The sequence below is a fragment of the Eucalyptus grandis genome, chromosome 10 (assembly GCF_016545825.1).
Source record: "Eucalyptus grandis isolate ANBG69807.140 chromosome 10, ASM1654582v1, whole genome shotgun sequence".
NCBI classification, from domain to species: Eukaryota; Viridiplantae; Streptophyta; class Magnoliopsida; order Myrtales; family Myrtaceae; genus Eucalyptus; species Eucalyptus grandis.
Genome location: NC_052621.1, coordinates 35,432,946 through 35,460,437, shown reverse-complemented (window position 1 = coordinate 35,460,437; position 27,492 = coordinate 35,432,946). Strand labels below are relative to the sequence as shown.

General features: G+C 40.2%; 2 protein-coding genes across 4 annotated transcripts; both read right to left on the bottom strand.

The window, feature by feature from the left end:
- Positions 1-427: 427 nt before the first annotated feature.
- LOC120286354 (receptor-like serine/threonine-protein kinase ALE2) lies at positions 428-5,378 on the bottom strand. Of its 3 annotated transcripts, none has more exons than XM_039303396.1 (10): positions 5,190-5,378; positions 4,268-4,393; positions 3,951-4,184; positions 3,750-3,851; positions 3,551-3,655; positions 3,054-3,425; positions 2,500-2,778; positions 1,803-2,198; positions 1,454-1,700; positions 428-1,215 (listed from the first exon to the last, which is right to left on the bottom strand). In XM_039303396.1, exons 1-10 carry the CDS (start codon positions 5,269-5,271, stop codon positions 540-542), a joined length of 2,619 nt encoding a protein of 872 aa, XP_039159330.1. In that variant the 5' UTR covers positions 5,272-5,378; the 3' UTR covers positions 428-539. The 3 variants fall into 3 exon arrangements, with proteins under 3 accessions (XP_039159330.1, XP_039159331.1, XP_039159332.1); XM_039303397.1 differs by having other exon boundaries at positions 1,803-2,195; XM_039303398.1 differs by having other exon boundaries at positions 3,951-4,160.
- Positions 5,379-21,521: 16,143 nt separating this feature from the next.
- Positions 21,522-22,961, bottom strand: LOC120288856 (pentatricopeptide repeat-containing protein At3g49740-like). The gene is made up of 3 exons (XM_039303035.1): positions 22,726-22,961; positions 22,324-22,642; positions 21,522-21,905 (listed from the first exon to the last, which is right to left on the bottom strand). The coding sequence occupies exons 1-3, from the start codon at positions 22,959-22,961 to the stop codon at positions 21,522-21,524; spliced, it is 939 nt and encodes a 312-aa protein (XP_039158969.1).
- Positions 22,962-27,492: the final 4,531 nt, after the last annotated feature.

Here is a 27,492-nt window from a genome sequence, read left to right as displayed (position 1 = left end):
GTGGAGAACCAAAAAACGACTATTCCATTTGGGATTAACCTACTATTAAGGCACTCGAATCGCATTTAAAGAATGAGGAGTTCTTTATTTAGAAATGGAACTTTGGAGAGAGAGAGACAGAGAGAGAGAGAGAGAGAGGGAGGGAGAGAGAGAGATCAATTGCTAGGGGGTTGGCTTGGTTGGCTGGCGATTCTTGCCTGGTCGCAAGTGAGGGCTTGCTTGCCACCACTGCACAAGGGTCGACTGGCGCTTCCATATAAAGCCGCTCTTCCTTTGGAGCAAGATGATGGGGTTCTTAGCAACAAATTACAGCTTGGCTAGTTCATTTACGTTAGTCCATGGTTTCGAAGAGGGTGTAGGGGCGAAGGGCCTGGTGGCGGAGGAGATAGCATTCCGTGTCCCATGATTTTGCTCTGCCAAATCAAGATCTAAATCCAAAAAGCGGGTAATCTAGGTTACTCTAGCAACGACATCCCCTGTTCATGTTCATTACACAACAAGAATCTCAAGGTGCGAATGTGAGCTTACGTGGTCTTAAATCAATATGTATCTGGCCAGAACTTCAAGGCAAATTCATGTTCGCTCAAGCTACCTCTGGATAAGCTCCTGAGTCTCTGCCAAAATTGCCTTCTCTTTCCCATTCTCAATGGGCCCGAGCGACAATGCCTCGTGGAGTACCCGGTTTCTTCGTCCTCGATCCCAGTTGATGCTCTGAAGCATTCCAATTGTTCTAGATGGTTAAAACCTTTGATTGGTGTACTGTTGCCTGTCAACAAAGCTTCAACAAATTCGTGTGGAACTTTACGAACTTTGCCATCGACACAACTAGAGGATTCTTGGCCTGTGCAACTTCCGGGACTTAGCTCCTTCGTTTCATCAAACTCGTTTATAACTAGCTTCAAGGCTTGAACCACTTCACCCATGAATGGACGGTGCGATGCCTCCGGTTGCACGCACATTGAAGCTATTGCCGCCACCTTGGCCACGCTATTGAATGACATGCTCGATCTCACGGATGGGTCGATGATTGTTTGCAAGCCATCCTTGTCTGTGAGGAGCGGCCGGGCCCAGGAAACGAGATTCTCTTGGCCAGGCGGTTGCGACAGATCTACCGGCTTCCTGCCCGTTAGAAGTTCGAGGAGGACAACCCCGTAGCTATAAACATCACTTTTGACTAGAAGATGACCCGTCATTGCATATTCTGGTGCCAAGTAGCTGGAAAGATGACACCATAAAGATTAACAATACCGAAGAGATATGACAAACTACAAAATCATCTACTTCTATTTGAGAAATTTTTGCGGACCTTCTTGTCATATTCAATTGATCGCTGTGTTTTATTAGGGACTGATAGAGGCAAGTTAGCACGATAAGTTATTTTAAAGTCACCTTCTTTTCACTAACAATTATTCGACAGTGTGTTAAACAAGAACTTAAGCGAAAATTTTCATACCCAAAAGTCCCCATAACATGGGTAGAAACTTGTCTGTTGTTCCCCTCGTCCATTGCAGCTCTAGCCAATCCAAAGTCAGACACTCTTGGCGTGAAGTCAGGCTCCAACAAGATGTTGCTGGACTTGAAATCTCGATGTATAACACGAGGGCTCGAGTCTTCATGGAGGTAGGCCAAACCTCGAGCCGCACCCAGTGCGATCTTCATTCTAGCACCCCAGTCAAGCGGATCATTCTCCTTGTCACAACCTATAAGCACAACATGATACCAGTGAGAAAAGTTCCCCACAACCAAGTAGTTCAACCTATCAAGGTTCATGTTTGAAGCATATAAAGATTTGTTCTATCTACCATGTAAGTGGGAATCGACACTTCCATTCGCTATGAGTTCATACACAACACAGCGGATGTGTTCTTCCACGCATATGCCAATTAACTTGACTAGGTTTCTGTGGTGGAGACGGCTCAACATTTCCACCTCTGACAAGAAATCACGGCTTCCATGACGATCATCCCTCTTCAGAACCTTCACTGCCATCTCCTCTCCATTGTCTAATATGCCTCTGTAGACTATCCCGAAACCGCCTTCTCCGAGTACTCTCGAAGAATCGAAATTGTTGGTGAATCTCTCTATGTCGTTTGAGCTGAATGTTTTGGCAGATCCGGCACACAAGATTCCATTAGAGCAGAACGAAGTTGATGCTAAGTTGGACACACCTCTCTGCATCACAGGCTTAGCAAAACCTGCTGAGGACATGGAAAGTTTATGATGGGAAGAAATTATGAGATGCCACACAACACAGAAGATGATGCATGGTCAGTCAAGCGAAGAGGGAAGACTTATGGTAAGATGAAGATTTTTGCAAGCAACTGCCAAGCAACACAATATACAATATTGGTCCTAAATGTGATTAAAATTTATCGACAACACGATCATTTGGAAAATTCCATATTTCACTGCATCGAGGAGGAACTTTTTTTTTTTTTTAAACAAAAGAATGAGAACAAAGGTTGATCCTCAACACTGAGAATCTGCAGAATGTAGAACCTGAAGGTTTTTCTGGGGAGAGAGGCCGTGGCGACTTTTTAGATTGATGATGACAAGCTTCACACTTTCTCAGTAGTACCCACGTGATGACTGTGCACACGATTAATACCGTGAAAGATGATAGAACAAGTACAGCAATCGTGCTTCCACTAGGGCCATCTCTTTTCCTCTTAGGCACATTAACCCCTAATGGTTTTGTCACCGGGCCTTTGTCCTCATTGTCCATATATGGTGAACTGTCAGTGGTAATGATGCTAGAAGGTGGTGAAGGTGGAAGACCTGCAGAGACATGGTAAGTTCATAAAAAAACCACAATAAGTGTTTAAAACTTCATATTATCATATTTTGGCAACTTGTGCTAGCTATACTCTGACATACAATTACTATTTAAAACGCTATATTCTTCAAAGAAGCTATCCTTGAGCCATACAGTATACCAAACTAAAAGAACACGAGAATTTTAAGAAGAGTAAAATGAGAAGAAAGGAATAAGCATCATACATATCTTCCTGATATGATCTTAAGAAAACATTCTGACATCACAATGACAATACCTGGATAGTGAACATATAGAACTTCATAATCACCAAACAGTGATGCCTCCATATGAACCTGCTTGTGGAAGAATTTTTTATAGATTGCAAATGCAGAATCATTCCCGAATTTTTCCCCTTGCGGCACCAAATTAATTAGAACTGCAGTTTTTTCCAGTTGTGGACTGGCTGAATTTGCTCCCATTACGCGCACTTGGCTATGATCTAAGGACAAACTCGCAGAAATTTCCTTGGCAAGCTCTGTAACCAAAGGGAAGAATGTGTATAGTGCGACCGCTAGCCGAAGTTTCACCTGAATTGGCCATACACATTTGCAGGGAATTCCAGGAGGCGGGTATGTTAATGGCTCTGTGCATGTTACTGATGCGCAATCTACACAGCATCAGATGCAGAATATCATCAGCTATATTGTTCTTTCTGGACGACAAAGAAACTAATTATGCAGCAAGTCTAATTAACGCTGCATGAAGTCTAATGTAAGGACCAATATTATGTACCTTCATTAGGAGGTGGAGGAGGTAAAGCCAGAAGTGGCCTTGGCGGTGGAGTCTTCGTTTTCTCTGCTGATCCGAAAGGGGAGAATTCAGGTGGAAGAGTAGGCTCTTCAAGAAATTAAATAACAATAGTCATTAGCACAACGGACATATATCAGACAAATCCAATGCAAGAATTGAGCAAAAAGTTTTCTTCACATACTATTAGACTGGCTTGACAGCATGGTGGGTGATGGTGCAGGTGCTGGCAAATGTGATCTTCTAGAAGTAGGGAATGGAGATTGAGCTGGGGAAATAGCAGGACCTACACAACAGAAGATTTTCCAAATGAATAAATATAATCCAAGAGGACCAAAGTATACGTGATCCACTGAAAAGCCGATCTTACGAAGTTGGAATCAACCTGCTCGGTGGTAAATGTGCCATGGAAATGGAGATTGCTGCGGAGCAGAGTTGCTGAAGTGGTTTCTGACATGGTGATGATGCTTATGAGATGATACTGAAGGAGCATGTGCATAACCGTGTATCCATTTCTTCACTGGCCCTTGGAAAGATGATACAGAAGGTGCAACTGAAATACTTGAAGGCTTCACAACCTTCGGCGAAACAGGTGCTACAGTAGGATTCAAAGTCTTAGCTATTGACAATCAGCAGCACATGAAGTCAATTCGTTGGCATAAAATGTTGCGCATTTAGGCTTCAAGTTTATTCTGCAGTTACCTTTGGGGGGTGGTTCACGCATAAATGCTGGAAAGTGCAATGGCCTGTTTGAGTGTGAGCCAAGTGGCTTCCTGTGTTTTTGTGCGGTAATCGTAAGAGGACTAGCAGCCGGAAAGGAGGCCTCGTCTGTGAATTTGGAAGAGAGGATCCAACCAGAAGTTCATTAACATAAGTACGAATATTTTGTGCATAACCAACATCTATAATGGGAAAGTACCAAAAAAAAAAATCTATAATGGGAGAAAAATAAGGAACAATGAGTAAGATGACGAAGGGCATTTCCTGATGGATTGTTGCAAATGATGGCACATATGGCATACATGATTTCTCAGAAAATAATAGAAATGTTGGATTGCTTTGGAATTTGATGAGACAACAACTGAAAAACTACAGTTGGAGGTGCATTTTCGTATGATCATATTACAGATCTTCATTAGCTTATTTCTCCTCATGCAGTTCTAACTTCTAATCACATTCTTGTTTGAAATGATATTGGAGTCACAGGAAGTGGAAGCAAACTGCAAACTCAACCATACAGTAACAGCGTAAAATAAGAAACGAATTGAAGAGAGATTACATGAAAAAAGAAAAACAGGTATATTCGTGGAACTCTCTGAAGGAGGAGAATATTGAGTCACCATATTAATGCAATCTGTTAATTTTCACCATATTAAAACAATTCTGTTAATTTATCAGTCTGCTTGGCTACATTTATAGCTTCCTACACATGGGAAGTGATTCTAATCATCAGCAGGTACAATGTGAGCTTCTCTCATAGACAATCCAGATAATGCTCAATTTCAGCTCATACACAGAATTTTACCGGGATCTGCATCTGATCCAACTGGGAATACGATGCAATCACGCAAAGTTCAATCTCAATGCATATTCAACCAAAGATAATAATCAACCAAACCATTACCTGCAGATCCGTGAACCCACAACAAATTGCAGAGCACAGGTACTCCCATCAGCATGACAATCAAGTGCATTTGAATACCCATTTTTTTACCTCTCAGCTCAGTTTAGGAAGCGTGTCCAGTTTCAAGTAAAGAAGAAGTAAAGAGGAAGTACTGGAAACTGCAACATTTTAAGGAACCGAATCATGGGTATTGCTCAAGTGACAAAATTCACATCGAGTGTTAGCAAATGCAGAAGAAGAACCATTTAGTATCCCAGAAGCGATGGATAAAGAGGGAGAAGAAGATTCTTATAGTAGGAAAGAAGAGGTGGTTAGGTGGCCAAAAGAAAAGCCCAACTGCTCCTTTTAATTTCAAGCTAATAAGCTTTGCTAGATATGCAGAGACATGGGAGCTGGACACTGATGACGGTAGTACCTGAACTGAAGAAAGAATCAAGAAAAAGAATAAGGTCCTCCATGCTGCGATTTCTTTTCACATGCGTGGTTAAATTAATGCGTGTTGGAGCTGATCAAGCAGAAAGAAGACGGTACTAACTTAAAAGGGCTTACCAAGAACATTCTTGCTGGGGACAGTGTTTTTCACGTGAGACAGAGAGAGAGAGAGAGGCGATTTATCTATGAAAGAAATGTCATGGAGTAGTAAGAATCATGCAGTGACTATCACATGAATAGTACTACTTTGACTGCTTGTTTTGGATGATTCATATAAATCCATGGAGTCAGATCTCTGCATTTAGATACCAGAATTGTGAAGACCGAGCATCTGATTTTCCCTCTCGATAAGATTGACAATTCTCGATCCTACAATGTATTCATTTAATTAATTAATCTCATAATTCAAATAAGATGCGAGTTAAAATCTTAATAGGCGGTTCGAATATCAGATCGATTAGTCTTCAAATCTACATTGTATGATCAATTCATGCAGAACCCACTCTTCAACTACTAAAATAGATTAACAATACTACATCCGATTTGTCTGGCCCTTTTTCAGTAGATTCGGGCATGATTCTCCAAAAGTAATTATGAGCTACGCTTTTCATTACTTAATAAAGAATAATTATTCTTCCCAATTAAATGCTGGGATCTAAGATTGCTTTCAACTTTTGGACATGATTGGTCAGCTAACTGAGCTCCCCAACGTGATGTCTTTTTCTCTTGTGCGCTTTTGCTTTACTTCTTTTATCATCTTTTTCCACTTGCTCCTCTGGTAAATTCAGCAAGCCATCATCTTTTAGCCATTGCTGTAATGAAACCATTCACCGCCATCAAGTGCAATATCCAAAAAGATCTAGTTACTAAATTATCACCTACCAATACCACTATTGCTATTGCTATATTGTAAGGACCAAATGACCCACACGCACATTTATTCAATTGAGCGACGGATGTTGGGGGACACCTTGCAGACCCTTTCCCGCATTAGTCAAATCAAGATCTGGAAATTTGAGGGGGCAAAGATTCTTTAGTCCTAGGAAAGGGCCACAATAATGAGCCAAAGTCCTTGCGCTCACTTCTCTATCATCTTTTCGCGTTGAGGTTAGGTCGGAAAGGTAAGAAGAAGAATAAAATAAGATTAATATGAAAAGCTCAAAATTGATATATTCACAACAATTTTTTCCCAAATCAATTTCTAGATCATAACTAACCTTAAATCGATACAAATATGATAAATTCATCTCAAACTGATGAAGATTTCCATCAACTTATGTATCAATTATATTATCATATATCATCTAATCTTAAGAATTTCACGAAAAGTTAACAGACAGATAAACATATCATTTTTAGTGATTCAAAATTAATATTTTAATGATGATAAACTTAGTTGGAGTACATTTATCATAGGTATATCGTTTAAAGTTGTTTATGGTATTAACCTAATAAAATAAAGAGATGGGTTTTGATGCTTGTATAGAATTTTAATATGCCTAGGCAAATATTATTCTATGCTTAGCCTTAAGCATGCTGGTTTATTCATCAGTTAACTAGTCAACAAGCGCCAATTTTCATTTTCTTTTTTGGCACCATTAAAAGGGAAAGAGTTAAAATGAAATTAAAATTACCCCATCATCTGCTTTTTGTTTTATATCCGGATGCGATTATCATTTATTTCTTTTTCTTCTTTTTGACTCCACCACGTTCAGAGAAGGGTGCATCGAGAAAAGCAATCATGTTCCCTTCGCAAAGGAGATTCACGTGGCAATTATGACGTCATAAAGGCACATGCATGTTACTTGTCACAAGCAAAGTCGGGAAAACGATCGGGAAGTTTTATTCGGATAAATGTCCAAATAATTATTAAAAAGATTCCTTCCTTTTCGTCTAACCACAGCCCTAATCTCATCGTAAATTGATTTATGGGAGATATAATGTAACGATTTGGGGAGTGTCACATCACGTGTCGATCTCAAAGCCAGAGCAGTCTCTTGGAGGACATAAAGACAAGGAGCTGACAACTCATTCATGGCAGAATAAATACACAAAAACACATATTCCCGAAATAATTAAATATTTTTCTATGATTCCAAACGAGTCGAATGTACAGGTCCCCCACCATTTGATGCAGGCGCAGTAGGTTTCGGTAGTTTCGGTTCCTGTAACGGGCAAAAGTGCTGGAAAACCACACCATTCTCAGCATGGGGCAATTTCCAAACCTGCTCTCGAAAACCAATAATGTCGCCTCTCATCTGTCGGTGATTCCCAGTTTCGTGAACCGCGATGATCCTCGTGGAAAGCTTGATAGTACGGCGGAGGGAACGGCGCGAGCTCGATTCCCAATCCCCCAAATTTCTTGCTACATCGCTCGGATTACAGTTTAAGGCGAACGCGATCAAAATACGTCGAGTTTCTTTTTTGCTTGGAATTCACATGGTCCCATGGATGGTTTTTCTTTTATGGAGGGGTGTCATCTGAATTGCATTTTGTGTAACCATCCGGTCCGACGATAACGAGCAGTGATTGCCGACATAGAGGGCTCAAATAAGAAACGGCTTCAAGCAAGCTTTTGAAATGGTAAATGAGATAGGAATAAACTAAATCGCACAATGAATAGAAAGAAAACATTTCTAGGATGTGCGTACATATGTAGGTATGTATGTGAAATTAGAATTAACTTATAAAATGCTTATTTTGACGTAATAGCAATACTTAATATTGATTGAAAGCACTGTCAATGTGAGTAACCTCTTAGGAAAGCGTTCACCTCTATGCAAAAATACATAAACATAAGACTCGGTATGAGACGAGTTAAGATGGACAATATCTCAAATGAATTAATCTAGAACTATGACGATCATTAGAAGAATTCAAGAAACATGAGAACATGTTCCTTGAATCTATCAAATTTGGTAGGATGAAGAGATATGTGGATGTCGAGATTGGTAGCTGGCCTTGACCTCGGGGCATTGGACATTAAAGTGAATTGTTCTAGATTTGGACTTCTGTTGTCAACAGCTTAATCTTAACTAGTAGCATGGGAGGAAAATTATCCAAAAAGTGCAAAATCTATCATACATTCGTTACTTTAGTTTTCAACATTTGGAATGTTAATTGAGTTCCAAACATTTTCACGTTTTACCAATTATTTCCATTTGGCCAATTTTAATTTAAAACCATTGACGTGGACATTGGTAGTGCCACATAAAAACAGTTTAGCGTTGATGTAATTTTTTTTTTTTCTTTGTTTTTTTCCTTTTATTTTCTACAAAGTTTGGCAAGGGTCATCAATTGAACCTCACCAACCATAGGTGAGGGCCGCCACCTCACCCGTGGCTGGCCCTTGTGATCAGCGAGGGTTGCTAGCGACCATTGCCAAGCTTGGAAGAAAAAGAAATAAATAAATAAAGAAAAAAATCATATATTTTTGAAAAAATATGAAAGTTGTTAACATCAAGTCAATCATATTACATAAAAAGCGGCTGTCATCCACATTAGTGATTTTCGGTTAAAATTGGCCGGATAGACTCAATTGACAAAATGCGAAAATGTTTAGGACTTAATCTGTAAAATTGAAAGGTTTAAAATTTGATTAGTAAAAATATAATAGGTTTAAGACTTTTTGGATAATTTTTTGAACTTGGGAATGGATCTGATGGTTCCTGGACCTGCGTTGTCTTAGGGAAGCCATTGAAACCCGAAGTGTAAGTTTCACAGAGAAATTTGATGCAAGATCTTCAAAAGGCCTCTTCCTAACGAATCCTCTTTCCAGGGGTCGTCGACCGCTGACGAGATTGGGCTGATTGTGACAATTTCTTAGGTTCGCATTTGGGTCGAATTCGTGGCCCATTGGACCGGATTGTTGACGCTGTTTTCTTTTTTTTTTTTAATGTCGTATGTACGCAAAATATAACATTTCCATTAGAAGTTTTTTTTTTTTTTTTTTTGTGTAAAAAAAGAGAGAAAAAACGAAAAATGCAGGCGGATTGGATACTAGTGGAATACACCTTGTACCATTAGCAGATAATTAAGGCAACTCCATTTATCTTTGTACCAAATCAAGTCAATCCCTCTAACCTAATTTAAAAATTAAAAAAAAAAAAATCAAGTCAATCCCTTGTTGATTTTGGCGATGCACAACATATTTTGTTTAACTTTTATTCCATCCAAAAAATGGTCGATATAGTGATGAAATGGATTAAACGTATGTTGCCACCTACCAACTTAACACATTCCATCTTAAAACCATCCAGATGGTCAATTTAGTGGTGAAATGGATCGTCCGTCTTCCACGAGATTACAAGTTCATGTTGCGAGTAGATCCCTGAGCATCTCATGTTGCATTGTTTAACTGAGATATATGCGATGGTATGGAGAGACTTCCCGACTGTTGTTATTTTGATGGGGTTATATTGGTGAGCTCGTCTTGAATTTTCGATTGCGAGTCATGCAAAGTAATTATAACTCAAAGAGAATATTTTGTAGTATATGTGGTAAACTTATGGAGGTCATAATTTCCCTTTCTCACCCTTTTTATAATAGGGAAAAAGAATTTCCATCTTGAAAATCAGCAATCTGGATGACAATTAATATGCTGTTAAATCATTGTCTACAAGACTGAAATTTCAATTTCTTGGTAATCCATATTATTTGTGTAAAGGATTTCGTTTAGACAATCCATGTTCTCTTTCTATCTCCTAAATAAAAAGACCAAGTCCATTTTATGAAAACTTTTAAGGTTACCGTGTGTGTAAATACATACGTACATACATCCATACTTTCAAGAGCCGCATGTGCCCATATACAATTAGATATGAACTATACATGAAGCAAGAAATAATATATTTTATTATAGCCGTAAATACTTTGACTTCATTCTTTTACCGACTAAGGGTCAAAAGTAAGATAAAAAAACATTGTGATCATGCGTAATTCAATCTCAATACACATTGAGCCAGAGATAATAATTGACCAAACCATTACGTTCAGATCCGTGAACCGACAACAAATTACAGACAACAAATTCTTCTAATAGAAAAGAAGAGGTGGTTAGGTGGCTGAAAGAAAAGCCCAACTGCTTCTTTTAATTTCAAAATAATAAGCTTGCTAAATTCGCAGGGATTTGGAAGCTAGACACTGACGATAATAGTCGAACTTAAGAAAGATTCAAGAAAAAAAGAAGGTCCTTGATGGTGTGTGGTTTCTTTTCACATGCGTGGTTAAAGTGAAATGGGATGAAGCTAACAAGCAGAAAGAAGACAACGCTAGTTTAAAAGGACTTACCAAGAACGTTCTTGCTGGGGACAGTGTTTTCACATGAGAGAGAGAGAGACAGAGGCGATTTGTCCATGTCATGGGGTAGTAGTATCTTGCAGTAATCATCACATGATTCCTACTATTTTGACTGTCTCGATATTGGATGTTTTATCTAACTCCAAGTAGTCGGGCCTCTGCATTTACATCCCTGAATTATCAAAACCAGATATTCGATTTCTCAACTCGTCACGTTACTACCTTATTCCCCTTACAACAAAATTAGCAAATGTTAAGCCCACAAAGTATTTCATTCATCTCATAATTCCAATGAGATACAAGTCAAGATTTCAATAAGTGATTCAAATATAAAATCGGTTGTCTTCAAATTTATATTGCATGCCTACATAAATCATTCTTCAACAATTTAAATAGGTTAATTGTGCTACATCTGATCGACTTGGCCTCTTTTCTACTGCTTCAGGCTTTCCCGCTAACTTATATAAAGATTGATTATTCTTCCCAATTGAATGCTCTTCAACTTTTGGACACAATTGGTCAGCTACTCAACGCGATGTCTTTTCTCGTGTGCTTTTGCTCGACTTCTGTCTTCTTTTTTCCGCTTGCTCTTAAGGTAAATTCACCAAGTCATCTTCTAGCAATTGCAGTTATGAATCCATCCAGCACCATTAAGTGCAATATCCAACAAGATCCATCGTTTCTCTAGTACTAAATCATCACCTAATACATAGTGTGGACCAATGACCCACATGCACATTAAATCAATTAAGTTACGGATGTCGGGGGACATCTTAGAGACCCTTGATCGCATTGATCAGATCAAGACCTGGTAATTTTAGGGGCAAAGATCTTTCAGTCCTAGGAAAAATGACATTATTGAGTAGAAGTCATGCTCACATGGTCACACCCTATCTTTTTATAAACATCTTCTAACAATTGACACGGCTGACTTGTCTATCAATTTTTCACATTCGAGTTAGGTTAGAAAGGCTAAAAAATAAAAGAGAACAATAAAATAAAGAAATGGGTTGTTATGCTACAGAATTATTATATGCATTAGGCAAATATTATTCCATGCTTAGCCTTAGTCAGGCTAGTTTATTCATCAGTTAACTAATCCAACAAGCAGCCATTTTCATATTTTCTTTCTGGTACCATTAAGAAAAGGGAAAGAGTTTAAAACCGAAGAAAAACCCCATCATCTGCTTTTGTTTTATTTTCTAGATGTGATTATCATTTATATCTTTTTGCCCTTTTGTCCGCCTTGAAGAAGAATACGTCGAGAAAGCAATCATTTTCCTTCAAAAGGAGATTCAATGGCTTGGATTTGAATTGACACTCACCGGAAAATTATTACTGTATTTCTCCGAAATCAATCAGACAAAGTTAAATGAAAAGAAAGGTCGATTGGGCTTACTCCAAATGAAACCGCCTTTATTCTGATTATTTTCCCCAACTCTACCTGTGACAGGTAATTTGCTTTTGCCTTTATGACATAATAAATGATTTCTGGCAAGTCATATCATCTGTCGATTCAAAGCCAACCCAATTTCCTGAAAGACATAAAGACGATAAGCCAACTCATTTATGGTTCCGACAAAACAAAAAAAATAAAACTCATTTTTGGTAAAATAAGCCAATCTCTTGAACCTTTTTCTTTTTTTAATTTACATTTTTTATTCTTCTCTGGGTCTCTTCTTCTTCACTGCGTCCCCTTCTCAAGCGACATCCTCCCCTTCTTCTTATCCTGAGGAACATAATATTCACCCAAAAATAAACAAGGAAACAATGCAAGGGTCCATAGCTATGGCCAAATTAAGCTAAGCCGTCTGCTAGGCACCTGCTACATTTTAACCAGCCATTACTCTCCTACAATCAGTCGTCTACACAGACTAAGCCTTAATTGTGATATCTCATCTACTCAAACTTGCCCTCAACAACCAGATCGTAGTTATATCACAAAGGCAAAATCGTACAACCTAAAACTAAATAATATGAACGCCAAAAGGCCAAGGTTTCCTTTGTGACTGCTCTTTACAAAATGCACTTGTTCCAAGAAAAAGAAAATACCCTACTTAGGGGTTTACATGATAATCAACCTAGAATTGGCTATTCACATGATGACCGGTTCAATTTTCAATTCCAATTTAGAAAACCATTTAGAAAATTGGTAAGTATCGGCTAGGCATGGAACCGCCCATGCACCCACTCAAATCGGGCCGAACCAATATATATATATTAAAATAAATTTTATCTCAATTATTTAATGATTTTTTAGTTTTTCAATCAAATATATCTAATATTAACTAATTTTGTCTTTTGGGTTTGTAATAAAAATTAACTCCTACTCTTTTTTAATACTAATAATCCATTTATTTACTTTTTTTGACCAAAACAAAATAAACAAACGAAAAAGGAGTGTACAAAATTAAGAACCAATGGCTTGTTTTAAGAGTATAAATAGAAACTAAGTGCACCATAATATTAATTGATGAATGCAATTTGTAGGGATTTGGAATCGATTTAGACTAGACCAACGGTCTCGTTCTTGGGTGCATTTATGAAATCAATCAATGGTTCTCGATTCTAATTTTTCGAAAGCGATGAAAACCACCACCCAGGAGCGAACCATACTCACCCTCACATCATATAAGCCAAGAAAAACTCACAGAAACAACATTATTATAAACTTACAAAAACAACATTCTCAGAAGTAAGAATATGAATCTGATTGCATTATATAACTTAAATGTACTTGCATTACTTAATAAACATAAAATCTAGTTGATGCACTCCATCCATAATTCATCAAATAAAATTAATTATCTTCTCCGATCAACAAGCCTCAAGAATTGGATAATCCAGTTGATGTGATCGTTATCCGTAATTCATATAAAATTACTTATCATACCTGCAAAACACGTCTTTAGAATTGAAGTGTTCCTTCAGAAACTAGGAACTAATCCGATTACATAATCTCTTCAATCAAATGCCTATCCTAGAGACTATGCAGTCGGGACCAGTTCTTAATTTTGAAAGGAACACTTCAATTCTAGAGACATGCTTTACAAAGTATGATAAGTAATTTTATATGAATTACAGATGGTGGTGATTATGAACATATTAGAATTAGCGTTTGATTGAAGAGGCTGTGCAATTAGGATCAATTCCAAAATGAAATCATGATGAAGTATAGGTACCAACCCTTGTTCTAGCCCATATGACAAATTTCCGAGGGCTAAACAATCGCATCACTTTCTTCGAGAAGAGTCGCAACTTTATCATTGGCCCTTAGAATTAAACATTTAGCTTATCTCAATGCAAGAAGACCAGAAATGCCAGGAATACAGTTCTCAAAAGAGGCTTGTTGCAGCTTTGCTCACGGCCATTATTATGGCACCACCTATGAAAAAGCTGCCAACATGCCACTTCTGAAAACTGTAATGCAGCTCGCGGCCAGTATCATGGCCCGTTAAGAAGCTGCTACAATGCTAATTGCTGCTCACTCAATCCAATTGTAAATCCGGTGAGTTTCGATGAGCATCACCTACACATAAATCAACCTTCTGTGTTAGTAAGATAAGCAAAGATACACAAAAAATAGAATCTGCAATTACTCATGGAAAAAAAGAGAGTAGCTGAACGTGGACAAAATAAGTTACTACATCTCCATGTAAAATCATCTAGTCAATATACCTCTCCTCTCTTCCATCAGTTCCCTCAATGTCCATATCCAGAGTATACCGTATACGGTTCAATGCCAGCTCCCTTTGCCAGCCATCCATCGTTTGGGAACTGGGAAAATTACCAAACTGGTTTTGGACTTTCCAAATACGAAATCCTTCATTAGGGGGAGCACCACTAACCCAGGATGGAGTGAATGTGGCGTTGCATATGCTGTCGTTTCCATCCTGGGTATTCTTGGGTTGAATGTGGCGTTGCATGCACTGTCGTTTCCGTTTTTTTTTTTTCCAACCAAAGCAAACCCAGGACAGCGTTCAGCTACTGTTTTCTTAAGAACATATTTCGAAACATGGGGATTGCCAAACAGAGAAAATATTAGGTAGAGCTCTCTACACACGTCCATTCACTTCTCTCCTCCGTTTCCCTCTCTTCTTCCCCGTTTTGTCCTTTTTCCCCTTTTTCTTCTTTTCTTTCCCTTTGGCCAGCCACAGGTGAGGGTTGGCAAGAGTGTTTGTGGCCCTCACCTGACGTGACCCTCCCCTGCGGTCGGCTACGTTCTTAGAGATGAGTGATAAAATATCTAATTGCATACACTTACCTCTTCCCGTATCTATAAGTCTCCAAGAATTGTCATGTAGCTCGACAAATATCCTGCCTGAACCAGTTTTTGAGGTAGATGCAACAAACCACCAATACTGATTTCTCCTGCAATCCTGACCAAGAGGCAAGCACCTGTATACATATATCTCTTCAGCTCTATGAGCAATGTAAGACTTCAATTGAGTGCGTGACCTTTTTTGAAGCATGTCCATATTGCATAGAGAGTTATCAGGACCTCCAGGTCCTCCACAAGAATCCTGAACAGCTGAGAATCTTTCAGTTGGAACACTGCTCAAGTCATTCTGGAGACCTTGGGGTCCATGCAATGAATTTTGGTTCTCTGCGGAAACATCATTGTTTTTATTATCAGCTAGAAGCCAGGAGCTGTGGCCGCCATCCAATACAGAATTGGGAAGCTGAAATTCAATTTTGCTCCTAATAAGGACAAGAAATCCACTTTAGCAGTTGCTGCTTCCAGCCGGTCCTGCAAAAAGTTAGACAGTTTTAGGAGAGAATTCCTTTTTTCAAAGCAAAACTCTTCAGTAAAATGCAGAAGGCCGACTACCTCAAGAACAGCCCGAATTGAGTTCCCCATTCACAATACCAATTAAAGCAACAAGAGCATTCAGATGCTCCTCAACACTGAGATGAGAATATTCCCCTTCAGTAAGTCCATGAACCCACAATTCACCTGACTTACTTTCATCAATCTCCACACTTTCCTGATCATCTTTACCACCACAAAATCCTCAGCATCCTTATGGAACTCAGTGGCAGTCTTGGATGACACATCCACAGAACCAGCAATAGTGCAAGATTCTACGTCTCCTTCAATCTCATTTTTGCAAATTTGTATCATCAGAAACATTCTCCTTCCAATTTCTGGACAGAAACATTTCTCATCAAATTCTTCATCTCTTTCCCCTTCATCCTCTCTTTCCACTTCATTAGCATCTTCTCCAGATAAAATTCCATTCTCGAATATTCTTATTTTCTTTTCTGGCTTCTGCCAAAATTGACTCAGCATCAGCTGGATCCTTCCTATAAGCAGATCTGACACGATAGGTTGAAGGAGCTATTTTTCAAAAAAGTTTAGTATCCCTTTGTCAAAGCAACAGAAATGGAAGCTTCTGGTGTCTTGCTTGTGGTGAGATCCCGAAGTCCGGATTTCTATAAATAATGGGCTAAATCAGATTAACAGTGAAGAACCAATCACCACCCTGACCGGAATCTAGTAAATACTAACCTGAATCTTGTCTGCCAATTCAATACAGTCAGCCCCGTGCTTCCTTCAAGTGAGAGGACATGAATGCGGCAAATGACAGTTCCAGGTGTCAATCGGTGCCTAGATCTCCTAGGAAGTAACAAACCTTTATCTTGCACATGATGGTGAGCGCTTTCTCTGCAGCTGAACCACTGCATGTAGAAATCACTTCTTCACAACCTTTAACCCTAAAATCACAAGTTTCTCCATTGAAATTCATCGAAGCAAAAATAACAAATAGAGAATGTCATTCTAGAATCCATTCGGTATAGATGCAAGACAACTCCATCTAGGTATAAGATGGACTACCAGAGAAATGAGATGCAAGTGGGCTTTCATCATCATTCTTAGCAAATATAAACACAAGTTACAAATAACAACTAAATCCACATCCTTAATGAATGAAGTAGACCAAAACAGACTCAGATTTTCTTCGAATACCCAAAAGCTACCAGCAACAAGGCAAAGCCTGTGGCCTAAAAGGTTTTGAAGAAATTGTTGGCCTATATTCCAAAGGTGCTGTAAATTCAGCAAATAGTAGTACATCAAATGTGTTTGTTGCATAAGTGATTAAAATGTCAGGCAACACATAGTAGAGATTGATGTTGCACTTCATCCACATGCTGTATTACATGCCACATCTGCTTTCTATTCGTTTCTTATGGATAGTAGATGGAGTGACCCAATAGAAATGTCATTATTGGAACTTCGATTACACTATGCTGGTATGTTTTACACATGGAGTTGAGAAAGTAATGTGATCATGATTTTATCTGCTTACAGATGGTTTTCTAGGATGGACGACATGGGTTTGTTCATACAATATCTTTTGCGCACCCCAGTTACATGAATGTTCTATCTATATAAATAAATACATGATCAAACAAAGAATGCTGATACATCATTCAGTTCATTCACATGCTTAATACTCTGTCCTTGATAGCCTTGAAAAAAATATTTCTCAAAAATTTTGTACATTGTCAACACCACCTTGGTATCTTCATGAACAAACTAGTGTACCCTCCACCTTTTATAAAATAATCACAATTACCAAACAAACCACTAGGTTTTTCTCCTTTTATTTGTGGGAGCCAACGGTTTGGCGGAGACCGGAGGTTTCAAACAATAAATATTGAAAAAGAAAAAAACAGAGAGAAATGCGTCCAGATTCAACTGCCTAGACTGTTACTCGGTGAAATGAGGAACTGACATAGTAAAAATGAGTACCAGCAGGCAGCAGTAAAAGGAAAAATTTACCTCTTTCCTTTCTGATGAAAAACCATGCAATCAACCATATGGTGCAGAGATGGAACATCAACAGCCTTTAAGACACAGACATCTCCAGGATGCAAGCAAGGGTTTTTCGCAACCACCAACTCTCCCTAAAAGATAAAGGTGTTGAGCGGTGACTCACTTCTGCTCGACTTTAGCATGGTATTGCTTCCAATCTGCAAATTTCCAACCCTAGAGAGTTGTACAAACACCTGACCATATTCCAAAGTCCTCGTTTCATCCAAACATCCCATCATTGATCTTCCATTTGGCACAAAGATCCTTGCTTTGGTACACAAGTCAAGCAACTTCGATGCATTCGAAGCATCATTGATAGAAAGGGTTCCACATCTGGCTCATAACCACAGATAAGCATTTCTAGAAGAACCTTCGTAGATCTCTCCAGGAGACATAAGCTCCAGTGCATGCTGTGCCACCAGAGGATCCGTTAAAATAGCATCCAATTGGCATAGCACCTCTCTTTGCTTCCTTTCAAAAATACGATCCTTGACTCCATGAGTAGACAAAAGAGTAATAATCCGTCAATTCAGAAAGCAAGGCTGATACCTGCTCCACGCTAAAATTATCTGTCAATTCAGAAAACACAATTCAATGTTGCAAATTCACAATGACCTCCCATCATTACAGTGTGCTGTGGTCACTCTGGTGCAGAACTTGGCCTCTGCCTGTCAGGAAAAAATCAAACATAAAGAAAAGGGGAAAAAGAGAAGAAAAACAGATTCAGTCAAGAAAAGATAATCATCAGCATAAGACAACAGAACATATTCAGTCAACGACACAGGAGGTTCCTACCTATGCAAAAAAAGCAGGTAACTGGCCAATGATTTTACTGGAGGGTGCATGTGCAGCCCCCCCAGGAAACGGTGGTGGCTCTGGCCTGATCTAACATTGATTGCAGCAAAATCTTTTAATGCCTGCCTCATAGTGCTCTTGTGGTCCTGAGCATCCATGAGAGAGAGGGAGAGAGACAAAGCTTTCAGGCATTTTGACAATCGTTACTTGCAAAGCACATAAAGTTGCCATTTCGACAATTGTATATGCAGACGCACGTACAAGAGATAAAACAATAGCCATTTCGACAATTGTATAGTGAATCTGGTGAAAAAGAAATTCTGTCCAACAACCAGAATGACGCCGATATAGGTCAAGGACTATAAATAGCACAAGCAAAATAACCACACAAATAAATAGTTAAGGACATTTTCTCATGGACGATGAAGTCCTAGTTACATTGTAGGCAGCTGATTTCAGAGAGATTCAATGATTTTCCTTACCATAGTAAGACTTGGTTCTTTGTACACACTTTAGGTTGATACTGAGCTACTCAATCAAAGATAACTGTCTCTTCTGCAATGCTCAAACTGCTCAACTAGTTTCTTAATTACCTTAATTTACCATAAGTCATCAAAGTTTTACCACAGAAGAACAGTCAAGTCACGGTCTGCAACTAGTAATATCCTTTAAGCAGCAATACTGTAATAAATCATGCGTGTCTTCTGAAGATAGAGATACTCTGCTATGAAAAGGATCTGATGAGAACATCCAATGCCTACCTGAGACTCGAATGCACGTATAGTTGATGATCCATCAAGAGTCTCAGAGAAAGATGCAGAGATAGGAGAACGAGCAACGCTGTCCAGCCTTCTTAACTCCCTGGAAGTTGATCTGTACATTCTTTTTGTTTGTTTTCATAGATAAAGCAATACCTGCTGCAGATGTATCTATAAACTTAAACATTAACATCGCACTGAATTCTTCTAAGTGGAATCAAAAGAAAAAAAAAAACGAACCTTCAGACGTACGGGAGTCGCCAATGGGGTGCCTATAACTTGGGAAGGCGACGGAGGCGACGGCGTCGGCGGCGTCCGCGTTCAGGAGCAGGGGCGCTCGCGGCGGAAAGAGAGAGAGCGAGCAGAGCGACCTTCGTTCGCGGAGAGAGAGGCCAAAACGCGAGCAGGGGTTCGTCGGCTCGGAGTTGGGGGTGACGGATGCAACTGGCGGAGGGGCGTCGGCGTCGCGGTTTGCTGGAAGAGGGGCGCGACTTCGAGGACGAAAGAGAGTGAGAGGGCGGACTAGAGGTCGCGAGAGGGAGGCGGAGGCTGCGTCGGCGTCGGCGGCAGAGTTGGGGGCGACGGAGGCAACCGGCGGAGGCGGAGGGCCGTCGGCGTCGCGTTTCGCTGGAAGAGAGGCACGACTTCGCGGAGGGGGGAGAGAGAGAGAGGAGAGAGAGGAGGGAGACGGTCAGCAGAGGAGAGCAGAGGAGAGAGAGCGTCAGAGCGTGTGTGCAGAGAGGTGGGCCAGGGCTACAGGAGAGAGAGAGCAGAGGAGGGGGAAGACGCAAATTTTTGAATCGCTGAACCGTGGGACCCTTTTCTTTTTCTGGAAAAGCTCGGAAAGGTTTTCTGGAAATGGGTCCGAATCGTCCATTTTTGCAATAAATGGTACTGCAGTACCATGCAGTAAATCGAATCTGGTTTCAATGATTTTAAGAGTCTTTTTTTTTTTTTTTTTATGGGAAGTTGGGAGAGCTAGAGGTACTGTAGTCTGTGTTGATTCGACGGAGCTGTGTAAGATCCTCGAGGCTTCTCCGTGTTGTCATTGCTCCGGGCCAGAAATGTTTTCTTCTTCAGTTCGTTTTTGAAATTCCTCCATTTCTTTTCCGACTAAAGCCATAATAGTGAAACTCGAAATCATCGACCCCAATCAAAGAGCATAACAAAATGCATTTTACTTCTCTTAGAGAGGACGCTGCTCTCATTTTTGCTTTTGCTTATGGCCCATTTCTCCAACTTTTCACGGAAAAACCCTTAAAATCAGAAGGGAAAAGAAAAAGAAAGTGGGGATATATTTAACTACAAATGAAGAAATCGCAAGGACATGGCAGACCCCTGTACACGAAAGTCTCACAACACTCTCTCTGTATCGGGCAGAGTGCCCACGCCAAAATCGTGTCCAAACATTTGCCGATTCTAGCTAAAGGGTTGTCTTCCTTGCACAGCTAATTTTGAAACTTTCATCCCACGGCTCGGTTCAATGACCGCGGGACCACCCATCCCAGTTCATGTTCCTGCAAGAAAAGTAAATCATGATTAGTTGATGGAGTTTGTATATACTAGCCCACGTTCCTCTTTTATCGGAGTAAAAATTTGGAGAACACTCGTGCATAGTATCAAGCTCTCAACAGTATCCATGTAAATTCAAAAGTACACACTCATGGGCTAGTATGTATAACTTTTACTCCACTTGACGGAGGAGCACCTACTCTAAGTACAGGAAGTTCCAGAGAGCCTTGACCATACAATTGCAGAAAATTCCTACCAGACTTTATCACGGCTCAGCTCTCACTTAGCGTCCCGTTTTTCAAGTCTTTAATGCTTCCAATACCAGAATAATGTATATCTACTGTTCAAATGGATTAAAATCTGATCCAGCTGCAACCACGTTGCTTTGTAACCCCATAGCTCTTCAACATCTTCCTCACATTTGCTGCCTCATCCCATTGACCTGCAGTTGCATAAATATTTGACAAAAGCACATAAACCGATGGATTGTCTGGCTCGTTTTTTAGAATCAACTCAGCAACAACTCTTCCAAGCCTTAAATTGTTATGAGATGCACAAGCACTGAACAACGTCCATAATGAGCCAGAATTTGCTTGAAAGTGCCGACTATTTATTACTGTTTCAGCCTCATCGAGATGTCCAGCTCGACCAAGAAGGTCAAGCATACATGAGAACTGGTCCTCTTGAGGTTTAAGGCCAAACGTATTTAACATTAAGTCAAATATGAGCACCATCATTAACCAGACCAGAATGACTGCAAGCAGATAATAATGCTGTAAAAGTGGCTAGATCTGGTTTACACTTGGACTCCTTTCGCATGGCCTCAAAACAATTCACTGCTTCCTTCCCTTTCCCATGCTGAGCAAAAGCAGAGATAAGGGCATTCCATGATACCGTGTCTCTCTCAGGCATCTTATTAAACACTCTCAAGCAAGAGTCCAGAACTCCGCATTTTGAATAAACTGTAATCAGTCCATTACTCAAAGAAGCCTCTGAGAGAGATGCATTTCTGATGATGTAGCAATGAATCTGTTTAGCATGTCCCAAGGAACAGAGGGTAGCGCACATGGCTAGAGCAATACTGAGAGTATATGCATTTGGCTTAAGATCATAAATAAACATCTCAGTTAAGCATCGTAAGCCTTGTACTGGAAAACCATTTGACAGCAAACCAGAAAGTAGGGTATTCCATGAGATCAGATTTTTTAAAGATATGTCTCAAACACTTGGTGGGCATGCATCATCTTTCCATGTTTAGAATATGCCAATGTTAATGCATTAGAAACCTGAATATTCAAGAGGAGCCCCTTTTGGTATAAAAGGGCATGAATCATCTCCACTATTTCTGTTGACTCAGAGCTAGTTAACAAACTTCCAAAGGTAAATTCATCAGGTTCGAAACCAAGCCTTTGCATTTGTAGGAAGGTCAAAATCACTGATGTACCCGAATTTAATTGAGCATAGCTGGAGATCATGGCATTCCAAGACACAAGATCCTTCTTGTCAAATCTATTAAAACCGTCTTGGCTGCCTCCAATATGCCACAGCGAGAATACATGGTAATTGCAGCATTAATAACTGCAGTACAAGATTCAAGACCTCTTTTGATAGCTTGAACATGTAGTTGAGCAGCATTTCTCTCGAATGAACATGAACTCATGAGACTTACAAAGGTGAGCTTAGTAGGACTAAGCCCAGACCTTTGCATTTCCCTGAACATCAAAAGAGCCTCCTCGTCTCTACTTATTCCCACAAGACCATCTATCATTGCATTAATGGTGATTTCATCACGCACTTCAGCATCATCAAAGACTTTGTAAGCATCACCAACACATTCACTGTTGAAGTACATTGTAAGCAGGAATTTACGACTGAGGGCTTGATCAGAAATCCCGTCTTAGTAACTAAACAATGCACCTGCCTCCCAAACTCAAGCAGCTCCAAAGAACACAAACTCAGCACACAAGCGAAACTATAATTATCATGCTTGACACCCAGCTCATGCATTTCCCTGAACTTGGCAAAGGCAATCTCTTCATGCCCATTATCTGCACACCCAGTAATAACGGCATTCCAAACTGCCACATTCCTGTCAGGTATTTCATCAAACGCCTCACAGGCATAGTCAACTTCCCCTAGCTTCATACAAGCCGACATCACTGTCGTCCATGAGTACACATCTGGTTTCTCAATTTCCCCAAACAACTTTTTCACTGAACCCACATCTTCCACTTTTGCATAGAGCAAAAGAAGGGTGTTGGCGACGTGGGTAAGCTTGAAGCCGGCCCGAATAGCATGGGCGTGAAGCTGCTCGCCAAACACTGCGTTGCGAGCATTGGCACAAGCAGTGATGGTGCTGGAGAGAGTGTAGGGTCCGGCTTCAAGTGACAACTCCCACGGATTTGGACAAACAGTTGGAGACATTCTGTGTAGAGGTTTGAGCGAGTTAGCTTCGCGAGCAAAGTGTTGAGCCTATAGAGTTGTTTGGCTGTGCTTTCTACTGTATTTGGACAGACGAATGGAACTTTCATCAGCTGGTGCGAAACCAATAACCCTCCAAGCTTCTCAATGTGAGAACTAATTATTAACTGAGAATGCAGGGAAGGAAATACAGCCCCAGAAGTATTTTGGTGTAAATTGCTTTTGGGTTTTGACTCTACGAACCATTTCAGTATTCTGATCCCAATAGCACAAGCTGATCATAAATAAAGCAAAAGCCTCAAGAGTTCAAGGCCAAATAGAATGGTTCTTTTTTCAAGAGAAGGAAAAGTCCAAATTTTGGAAGGCAAACTCCGTTGGTGAATGGCGCTGCCACATTGTGGGTGTTGAATGGTCAGTGAATGACCAGTCATCTACAGAGAGCTTCGTCTGACGGAGAGAGGTGAATAAAAGAGAGTTAAAGCCGAGTTGAATGTTCCCGAAACGCCTAATTCACATTTAGAGAAGTTCCCATCTCGACCACATCTCATGCTGTACATGTAATCAGTGGGCAGCAATCCTAGGTCTTTCCAGACTAAGTCGGCTAGCTGGGTTACACCTTTCCTGTGTTCAGAGAAACATGTCAGCAACTAAATTGCATTGCACATCAGCAAGATGACAGTTTGAAGTTTTCTACATACTATTACACTTATAGCAAGTTTGCTTAAAAGTAAAATGTCCCTGCTTGAGATCATTGCGCATATCTTGCATATGCAGGTCACCCCGGTAGTTGGGCAACTCAGTCAAGCTGTTCTTTTATTTATCTAACCAGTACCTCAGGATTTCCACTATTTCTCCAACTCAGTCAAGCTGTTCCATCCTAGGTATTTCGATAATTTTACGAACACCAATTGAAGGGAAATTAGACTCTCCACATGAAATGTCTTGATTTTAACAAAAGATAACATCAGTGTGTCTCAGCTTTGACTGCAGAGAAGAAAACGCCTGAATATAGTTGTTAAAAGTGTCCGTACGCTGGCTACCCGAATAGGCTTTTAAAACTCACGAGTGCAGATTTTGATGCACGATTTCAGTTGTATCGATTTCTCATGAAACATTCACTTCCGATATTCCAAGCAGCCAAAACGATGAGTCCAGGCTTGACACCTCTGAGCTCCAAACTACTTAACCTTGCTAACAGGGCTGCGATGATCTATTTCTCTTATTCAGAAACGCAATCAACAGATACAAGATCACAGACCTTTGTAATTGTTGTGCATTCCTTTGTGGAGAGCACAAATGACGGTACTCTGCAAGCTTGCAAGCGGCTGGGCGAGACTCGGCGAGGCGCTGGGCGAGCGGGTCGAGGACACTGGGCGAGGCGGCGTCGACTGGGCGAGCGTGGCGGCGAGCGGCGTCAGGTGCCGAGCGGCCTCCACCGAGGGGACGAGCGGCGTCCACCGGCGGCGTTGACAGCGAGCGGCTGAGCGGCGAGGCGAGCGAGGGGTGACGGCGTCGAGGGAGGAAAGGGCGAGGCGACGCGGGGCGACTGGCGTCCAGCGGCGTTCGGCGGCGGCGTCGAGGGCGAGCGGCGGTGGCGTCGAGCAAAGGCAGAGAACGAGAGAAGATTTTTTTTTGAGCTAACCGGTTCCGGTTCCCAGAAAAGGGAACCGGAACCGGAACCGGGAACCGAACCGAACCCCGGTTCGGTTCCCGGTTCCCGGCGCTCACCCCTAAATTATAATCTCCATCACCAGCTCCATCTTCTGTTTATTATTTAAATGTAAACATAATTTGTTTTCCATAGACTGCTTGGTGAAAGTCATGCGCGAAAATTGGTAAATAGAAAAAAAAAAAAAAAAAGTATTCACCCTGTCAAATTGCGTTTCACGACCAGCTGTGCTCTGCACTGAGAGCGGTATGTAAAGCTGACACGTTAGGTGAAAGTTAGCCATGAGTTGCCAGAAAAATATGGCTGAACGATGATCGTGCGTTTGACCGTGTAATAGGATGCTTTCCGACATCTGCTTCTCCTTTACAATTTTTCTTTTTCCGGATAAGCCCGGAAAAGGTTTTCTGAAATGGGTCCGAATCGTCCATTTGCAATAAATGGTGCTGTAGTACCATTCAGTAAATCGGATCTCGTTTCAATGATTTTAGGAGTTTTTTTCTTTTTATGGGAAGTTGGGAGAGCTAAAGGTACTGTAATCTGTGTTAATTCGACAAAACTATGTAAGATCCTCGAGGCTTCTCCGAGTTGTCGTTGCTCCGGGCCAGAAATGTTTTCTTCTTCAATTCGTTTTTGAAATTGCTCCATTTCTTTTTCGATTGAAGCCATAATAGCGAATGTCAACAATATCACGTGAGAGAACACCTGTTTGAATTCCATATAGAATGAAGAAGAAACATACAGCCACTAATAATTATGCTCACCATGTCCCCGGCAAATTCGATCCGCCAACAGGAATGACAAATGACTTTCTTCTTAAGCAACTTTTCTTTTAGGAGTTCAGTTTGAGTCCCAAATAAAATTCAGCGAGGCAAACGCAAATATCAAACTTTTTCTGAACATACGAGAGCATAGTTCACTCTATCAAATTTTATTAACTTGTTAGCATGAGATTCTTGTAGTTTCACTCGAATGTCAAAACATTATAAAGATCCCATCCACAAACATAAATAATTAAATATCAAACTTGTTAGCAAATCCGCATGTTATCCATGCAATATTTTCTTTGTGTGGCAATATCCAAGAGATGCTCTGATGTGCCACTTTCCGTTTAAACAATTAAATATTAACTTTAAAAAAAGAGGAGATATTACAAGCAAAAGACAATTTAGAGGCAGGTACAAACCACACTCCCAGTTTGGCAAATTCCTCTTTGAAAGAAGTTGAACATGAGCTCCCACCAATCTCTCAATCAAGAGATTACCTGTAAGTCCAGGATCTTTGTCTTCTAGAACCTGCAAGAATACAATTGTTGAATTGTCCACAAGAACCTGCAAGAAATCAATTGTGGTAGCAATTGGGTATTGCTCAAAGTGATATAATTCACATCCAGGAGAAGACCCACATTTAATATCACAGAAGCAAGAGGTGCTTAGGTGGCTAAAGAAGAGCTCAACTGCTTCTTTTAATTTCGAACTAATAAGCTTTGTTAAATTTGCAGAGATTTGGAAGCTAGACACTGATGATAATAGGAGCCGAACTTAAGCAAGATTCAAAAAAAAAAGAAGGTCCTTGATGTTGTGTGGTTTCTTTCCACATGCGTGGTTAAAGTAAAATGTGATGAAGCTGACCCAGCAGAAAGAAGATAGTACTAGCTTGGAAGGACTCACCAAGAACGTTCTTGCCGGGGACAGTGTTTTCACACGAACGAGAGAGAGGCGACCTGTCCATGTCATGGGGTAGTAGTATCATGCAGTAATTATTACATGATTCCTACTATTTTGACTGTCTCAATTTTGGATGTTTTATGTAACTTTAAGTAATCGGGTCTCTGCAATTAGGTCCCTCAATTATCAAAATCAAATATTTGATTTCTCAACCCGTCACATTACTTATTTATTCCCTTTTAATAAGATAAGCAAATCTTAAGCCCACAAAGTATTCCATTCATCTCATAATTCAAGTCAGATGCATGTCAAAATCTCAATGACCGATTCAAATACCGAATTGGCTGTCTTCAACCATTAAAATAGGTTAACTGTGCTACGTCTGATTTACTTGGCCTCTTTTCTACTGCTTCAGGTATGACTTTTCGGAAGTTATAACAGATACACTTTCCCACTTAAATAAAGATTAATTATTCTTCCCAATTAAATGCTGGGATCTAAGATTGCTTTTCAACTTTTGAACATAATTGGTCAGCTAACTCAGCTCTTCGACGTGATGTCTTTTCTCGTGTGCTCTTGCTTTACTTCTTTGTCTTCTTCTTCCGCTTGCTCTTAAGGTAAATTCACCGAGTCATCTTTTAGCAATTGCGGTTATGAAACCATCCAGCACCATTAAGTGCAATATCCAACAAGATCTATCGTTCATCTAGTACTATACCATCACCTAATACATTTTATGGAACAATGACCCACATGCATATTAATTCAATTAAGCTACGGATGCCGGGAACATCTTGCGCCTTTATCACATTAGTCAGATCAAGATCTAGAAATTTTATGGGGCAAAGATATTTTAGTCCTAGGAAAGTATGACATTATTGAGTAGAAGTCCTCACGCTCACATGGTCACACTCCTCTTTTCCATAAACGTCTT

Bases quoted from the DNA above. Each gene is read 5' to 3' on its own strand.
- LOC120286354 (XM_039303396.1), bottom strand. From the start codon at position 5,271: ATGGGTATTCAAATGCACTTGATTGTCATGCTGATGGGAGTACCTGTG. The intron at 2,199-2,499 runs GTTCTACATTCT...CCATGTCCTCAG, and splicing joins CTCCCCAGAAAAACCTTCAG to CAGGTTTTGCTAAGCCTGTG. The intron at 1,216-1,453 runs GTATGAAAATTT...TCATCTTTCCAG, and splicing joins CATGTTATGGGGACTTTTGG to CTACTTGGCACCAGAATATG.
- LOC120288856 (XM_039303035.1), bottom strand. From the start codon at position 22,961: ATGTCGGCTTGTATGAAGCTAGGGGAAGTTGACTATGCCTGTGAGGCG. The intron at 22,643-22,725 runs GCAGGTGCATTG...GTACTTCAACAG, and splicing joins GAGCTGCTTGAGTTTGGGAG to TGAATGTGTTGGTGATGCTT. The intron at 21,906-22,323 runs GTTTTAATAGAT...TATGATCTTAAG, and splicing joins TATTGGAGGCAGCCAAGACG to CCAAATGCATATACTCTCAG.